The 7,768-nt window shown below is 30.0% G+C and overlaps 1 protein-coding gene across 1 annotated transcript in view; it reads right to left on the bottom strand.

The window, feature by feature from the left end:
- The window catches only part of LOC106460052 (filamin-A-like), a 96,619-nt gene that overhangs the window by 7,971 nt on the left and 80,880 nt on the right, over positions 1–7,768 (bottom strand). Inside the window, 6 exon segments of the mRNA XM_013919740.2 lie at positions 1,290–1,436; positions 2,118–2,243; positions 2,763–2,906; positions 3,412–3,591; positions 4,909–5,052; positions 5,778–5,861. Of these exon segments, the coding sequence (XP_013775194.1) occupies positions 1,290–1,436; positions 2,118–2,243; positions 2,763–2,906; positions 3,412–3,591; positions 4,909–5,052; positions 5,778–5,861 (825 nt within the window).

Here is a 7,768-nt window from a genome sequence, read left to right as displayed (position 1 = left end):
GGTATGCTGAATGCAGCACTGGTTCAAATTAGATGTTTGTGATGTCAAAATAATAAGTCTATATTTTCATACTAATTAGAAACTCAAATTAACAATATTGACAAGGTAGAATATAAAATAAGAACCTCATATCTTTTCTATTAGCCGAGATATCTCTCATGTACTGAATCGAACACAGTGGCCCCACTCACCTCTTTCCATTTTTGGAAATGGTCCCTTATATACACTTACTTCAATATACAAGATGAGACGTGAATAACCAACTGACATCTCAGAATGTTCCCCTAGTGGCTTTCTCAGCCATTTTAAAGTGTTAGTACACCATCTCTTTCTTTTGAGCCAAAATTTCAAGGAGGTAGATTGTATCTTTAGTCTGCTCGAAATTTCATATTTGTTTAGACTGAAATACAGCTTAGTTACTAAGTTTGATAAATTATAGTGAAATTCTATGGTACTGATATAGTAATTTATGACTTTTTGGTTATTCAACTGTAAATATAAAACCTAAAAAAATTTATTTTGTTTCATATCCTTCATGTGCAAAATTTTAAAAGGCTTAGCAACCTACGTCAAGCAGCAACCAAGTGCAAAAGTTGTAACTAGAAGAAATAATTGGTTGCTTTACTTCTTTATTTACTGTTCTATGTTTTAAGAAAAATAAGTTTAAGAATTTATTTCAAAATAGCAATAATCTATATACATATATAATGTATAATAATTGAAATGCGACTGTATTTTACAAAATACTAGTCTACGAAAACACAGCCAAGACAGGTCACTTTGTACAAACTAAAGGCTAAAGGTCAGTTTTATATTATTGGATATGGTAACATGAGTGCCCATGTGCCACGTCACTATAACTTCTCTATTGTTAGCCAGACATGGCTTAAAGGTCAATGTAATAAAAATAATATATATATACGTATAATGTTATGAGATTTCAGCTATTTAGTCTAAACATTTATGTTTTTGTGTTATAATTTGTTGTCATTCTAGAACAAAAGAGGCATAATTTATATTTATTTCCCAATTTTTTATGGTGGTTACAAGATAGTTCAAATCCACCAAACCTGTACTGAGATTCATTAGTGAAAATAACAGATAAAGTATAATGTTTTTTCTTAAGAAATGTTTGATAACTATCTGGAAATTATAAAGATTTCACATGTGAAATTTGAAAATTTTCTGATGCATAAGAACTTTTTAATCTTAAAATGATCTTAATCTTAATGATCTTAATGATTTTTAATCTTATAATCTGTAAAATTTGCACCAAAAGAAAACTTTACCAGGTCCAGCATCACTGGTGTCGAAAGATATCTTTTTTTCTTCACCAGCAACCAGACTAATACGACCATCTTCATCCAACAAGTTTTCCCAGCCTCCTATTGCTCTAACTTTGTTGGGGTTAACAACACGAGGATGATACGGACTTCCTTTAACACAGAAGACATAATTATTGAAAGTGATAATAATAACAGTACAAATGATAATTGTACAATGAGCATTATCATACTCAGCTTGGGCGCTATAGAGATAACATCTGAACACCAAAATATTGTTAATTTGTTCAAAGATGCTCTTAAGATAATGAGGTGGATATTTCTTGTTCATTAAAACAACATACCAGCAACCTCAGAAAAGCCTGTTACAGCAATAAAGTGACCATGAGAAGTTCTATCGGATTAATGATAAGCAGAAAAAACTTTTAGGAAGTAAAAATCACTTTGGATTAAACCAAGCAGTTCAATGCAGGTATAAGAAACTTAAGAACACAGCAACTTTAGAAACAACAACATTTTCTATTGCTATGACTAAATTCTACTCTAATAGTTATTATAAAGTGAGATGTGTTTTCATAAACTGTACATTATCACCAATTCTACCCATATAAAAAGACTGATAAATACCACTAGCAACTAATTAGTGGAAGTAGTCTTTCTAATATGAAAAAAAAGAGATTACAATAAAAACTAATAATCAATGACACAAATCTGCTAATACTGCAAAGCTGGGGCTCATATGCATAATATCACACCTATAACACTGAGGTAATCAAAGAAAGATAAATGTCTTTAATGGTACTAAGCTATTGCTATTGCCAATAGTAGTTTTACCTGGAAGTTCCCTGCCATTCCATAGGACTCTAACATCAAATATTCCCACCTCTTGTGGAACATAGCTTACAATAAATATTCCATCTTCTTCTTCTTCTATAGTGCACTCAGCTTCCGTGTCAGGACCTAAAATGAAAAAGAAAAAATATTCTAAATTTAATACACATGTAAATCTCTAGAAGGTTAAACATGATAAAGTAACTGCTCAGAAAAACAAAAACAAAATTTGTAATTGACAAAGACAAATGTTTCTTTCAGCCAAAATTTCTGCTCATCAAAATACTGTCAATATTACTAAAATACTGCAAAAAAATATAGTGTTGCACAGAATGAGTCCTTTAAACATGTAAATAAAAATGGCAAACTAGAGAACAGAATAAAATCTGTAACTATGCTTTAGTCACTGATGATGAAAAATACTTTAAACCTAAAAATATATCATCCCATGTATAACCCTTAATTCTGTATAATTTTGTAGCATTACAAAAAAAAGTAACATTTACCCAGACATATAAAAATGAAAACTCTGATAAGGTATGATATGGGTGACATGTATACATTAAAATATATGTTAAACTATTGATATTGTATTTTAAAAGCAACCAGTACATTATTATTATTATTATATACACACTGCTAACTTACCATCTACTCTGGCCTCAGGTCTTCCAGTAAGTCCACGAGCATCAACTTTAAACGTTGCATTAACATTGACACTTGCAGTTATCAATCCTTTTCCTTCAACCTTTGGTGTTCCTCCTTCCTGAGCAATGAAAATTACTGGACTTCCTGTAAGGAGAAAAGTGAAACTCCAATGGTAACTATGATACTTAATAACACCCAACATGATGCTGCTTGGGTGGAAAAGTATGGAAGGAATTGCACTGTTGTTATGCCTCTTTTGAAGGAAAGATAAAAAAACAACTACCATTAGAAAGTAATAAATAGTATGTAATTTATTTTACTGCATTCATTTAACCATAACAACTGAGGTTCAAAACATCCAAGTAAAGTGCTATACATTTGTAAGTTACATAAATCAGTAATTTCTAACAACATAATTTTTACTATACTTATAACATAAAGGTTCCTTTAGAGGAGAAAAACATGCACGAAATTTTAGAAGAGTATGCATGGTCATCACTAGTTAACTATATTTACCATAGAGTTTTGAAGTCATACTGAATATCACTACACCACAGAAGTTGAAAAAGAAAAAAAAGATGTCATATTTAATGGGTATTTTAAACAAAAAACACCAAAGGTTTAATGCACAGCAGATAATATCACACACCTGGCACCTCAACTCCACCATAAGTAATTCCTATTTTGTATTTTCCTGGCACTGTTGGCATAAATTCAATCACTTCACCTTCTCCATCTGAAGTTCCTTTCACTTCTATTGGTAGATGTCGGCCTAAAGGACTGGTCACTGTGACATCAAGTTCAGCATATCCTGCTTCTTGTCGAGTTACTAAACAAAAAGTGATCCAAGTTTACATTATTATTTCTGACAAAATATCAATAACTTATTGGGTGAAACCTGAAATCTTTTGTTAAGAAATTTGCCCAGTAAGCAAAGTTACTGGTTAGTGTTACACTAGATCTTGGTTTTCAGTCCTTCTGATTAATTTATATCACAGGGTGGTGTGAAGCTCTTAAATTATGTATTTATAAAACACTTTAATTTACTGAAAGACAATGAACTAGTTAACTTTGAGCTCAATGGAAAATATAACCATATAACAAAATAATTCTGTACAATTTAGAAATTATTGTGATGTGAAAATAGAAAAAGCTCTCATTAACATACTAGATAAAGAAACATTCAACTGAAATGAAAGTGAATTGAGACTACATGACATCTTACACAGAAAATTTTTTAACTCTTAAAGATAAATATTACTGTATTAGAAGTGATGAGCAGGTTACTGAACTAACTATCAAACTTTACAGTATGAATTACCTTTCTGCTTTTAAAGTTTGTCACAAAAATTACAACAAAAAAACATATTGTTTGAAAAAATATATTACATGGTGTAATTAGTCTTATGGAATTGTATTCATCTAAAACTAATCCCCAAATATTTGTTACAAGTGAAACAGGAGGTTGTATTTAAGATAATATAGATTTTTGCTTTACAACCTTTTGCCTATAAATCAACATTATATTTGGAAAAAACAAATACAAAAACTCTAGAAAATGTATCCATGTGTGCAAAATAAATAGTGAACATAAATTTAAAAACAGGATTGATCTAAATCAATCAATCAGACTGTTAAATTCAGTTTTACATTATATCAGACAGAATTTCAAGATAATCTACTAAAACTTTAAATAATGTTAATGTAAGTTTTGCACAGGTAGTATATGAACATTATTGTTGTTGGAGAATACTTAAAACTTATTATAAACTGGAAACAAGGGTTCTAACAGTAACTGCTTCTTTTAGATTTACAAATATGATAACATTTTTTAATTTATATACAGATTTGTGTATAGCAAACCTAAATTTCACTCAGTCACCTCAAATTTTTGTATGAGTACTTCTACTTGAGTGCATAGTTGAGTACAAAGAAGATTCTAGAGTTATTCTTTTTACAAAATTTTAACTTATTAAACAAACTATTTTTATCCTATAAATTTATATCAAAGAACTTTTCAATATCACATTTTTTTATTTTTATGTATTACCAAGCTATGACTCTTAATCTTGTTTTCAACCAAAATCTGACACCAAGTATTAAATACACTAGTTGAAAGTTAACTAGTACTTCCAGTTACACTCACCAGTAAAAGAAATTTTTTTGTTTACAGAGAAAGTGGTATTTTTAATTTTTTGTATCACTACTTTACTGGAATCAAAAACTTGGCAGGTATAAGGGGAACCATTGATAGGCTTGCCCATGTATAGAATATCAATCTTGTGGCTACCTATTGGAATAAACAAGAAACAGCTGTATATTCTACACATCATTTATAGTAAGTCACAAGAAAAAATTTTTTTAATTTCAAATTATACAAGTCTTTTACACTCAAATGTTTTGTCTGACTAAAGTGACCCAGCTAATTTCTTTATAAAAACAATATAAAAAGCAAAACCCTATGACAAAATAACTGAAGATGAATTAATACAAGTATGAAATATCTTGAATTGTAGTTTAGTATATAAACTACTAATATTTATTAATACAATGTAATTAACATGAAACAAATAAAAAAGATACTTATAGCTAAACATAGAGCTTTTTTTTTCAGAATTCACACATGAAAGTTTAGATTTCAAAAACATACCAAACCATTACTAATAAGCTTAAAATTTGATGAAAACATGGTGGTCAATTATATTATTTAATTTTCAGTTAGGTACTGCCAAAAAATGACAGATTTTATTACATGTTGCTAAAATTTTCAAAGCATTATATATGATAGTAAAAAATAAAAAAATACTAAACATTTGGATGCATCACACAAAATAAAATCAACTACTGTATTCACACAATAAAATATAAATCTGTACAATATCTACTTAAAGATGGTCTTCTTGCCAATTTCAATTAATGTAAATTATAATTCTTTATGATTTGAGTAATATGAGATAAGCAGCACATTAACTGTGGTTTTAATTTTTTTTCTTACATACAGTTATTGAAACATACCATAATGTTCTGGTGTCCACTCTGCCAATAAACTTCCATCCCTCTGTTGGTAACACTTTACTGGCACAGGGGAGCCTGCAGGAGCTAGAAATATGATACTGTCATTGTTAAAACTTTTGGGTTTATTTAATCAAGACACATGTTTAATAATAAAATTATTAGAAAATCTACATTTACAATAAACTTATAACAAGCCTAGTTAAAAAATGTCCTATATCTCACATATGTTGTGCCAAGTAAAACTACATATAAGAAAACACCGGAATATCAGACTTTATTTCCTTTTATTAATTTCTTCTACTGATTTCGTGACTTCAAAGGTCACTCTTCAGGAAATAGTTTTACTGAGAATCTATAACAAAAAAAACATACAAATACACTTTTCAACAAAACATAAATAATCTAAATTAAGAACATATACTTTCCAAATGTAGAAACATATAATACAGTCCATGTATAAATTATTTAGATTACAAATGTTTAAAAATAAATAAAATTAGTCAATATCCTTTCCTTTTCAAATTAAAATCATATTATTATAATAGAAATGCAATTTATTTACCCTATAATTTCATACTTTTACTTGCTTTTTCTTTTCTGCAAATCTTAGTAACTGTTTTCACAGTTTCACAATTCTTATTGACTTTACACAACCAATTACTTCTGCACTCTTAATACTATCTATTTAAAATGGCTCCAAAAAAGTTTGTGAAATATTTTTCGAAAAATAACCTTTAATGTTTTACATTACATTCCCAAAAAGGGCAAACATGAATTCAAATTTTCTCAAGATACATTCATTAAAATGCTTACAAGCATATAGTGGAATTTTTTTGGGTGATGCAAGTAACACAGGAAAGAGGTATGGAATGAAAATGAATGCTAAGAAGACAAAGAGAATGCTGATAAGTAGACATGATAAGCCAGAAATTCAGATAAAATTAGAAGAAAAAGACATACAACAAGTAGAGAAATTCACATACTTGGGCCAGACCATAACAGGTGATGGAAAATGTGAAGCTGAAATAGTGAAGAGAATTGAGGTGGCAAGAGGTGCCTTTAATAGTATGAAAACAAACCTGATATCAAAGAGCATAAGACCAAAAACAAGGAAGAGAATCATAAAGTGATATATATGGTCAACTCTGTTATATGGCTGTGAAACATGGACCTTGACACAAGCATTAATTAACAAACTGGAAGCATTTGAGATGTGGGTGTAGAGAAAAATAATGAAACTATCCTGGATAGACAAGGTAACAAATGAAGATGTTCTTAATATGGTGAATGTGAAAAGCTATGTTGTACCAATCATCAAGAAGAGAAAAGTAGCATATTTTGGCCATATGATGAGACGTGACAAAATCCAGCGAGTTCTACTAGAGAGTCAAATAGAAGAGAAAAAGATAGATAGAGGAAGTCCAAGAACAGAGTGGATAACAAATATTAAAGAGTGAACTGAGAGAGCAAAATATGAAGACCTGGTGAGAAAAGCACAGAACAGACACAATTCACCACAATTTGCACACTTTAAAAGATATACTATGTTCTTGGAATTGGAATTAAACAAGTTATTAATTAGCAAAACAAAATTTGTTATTGTTTTGGTAGATTTCATATAACTTAAATTACATAAAGCACAGTATATATATATATCAGGGATGCACAGGTACCCGGCCAGACATTTGGCCCCAGTCGAGTATTGGGCTACCTGGTAATATTCAGCTGCAGCCAAGTGTCGAAGTTAAGCATCTAAGCCATAATCTTTGTGGCAACTAATGTGGTACTGAAAGTTACAGTCAATAATTGACCACTCACTGAAATTCAGGGAATTCAGAGAACAATAGGGGTTAATAACAGGCATGGCTTGAGAAGTGGATTTCTGGGGAAGGTGGGGGTTTTGAGAACAAATTTTACTACCTGTGCATCCCTAATATGTGTGTGTGTGTGTGTGTGTGTGTGTGTGTGTGTGTGTGTGTGTGTGTGTGTGT

The sequence above is a fragment of the Limulus polyphemus genome, unplaced genomic scaffold (assembly GCF_000517525.1).
Source record: "Limulus polyphemus unplaced genomic scaffold, Limulus_polyphemus-2.1.2 Scaffold32, whole genome shotgun sequence".
NCBI lineage: Eukaryota > Metazoa > Arthropoda > Merostomata > Xiphosura > Limulidae > Limulus > Limulus polyphemus.
The sequence above is the reverse complement of the archived record's forward strand: the minus strand, read 5'-3'. Positions and strand labels throughout refer to the sequence as shown.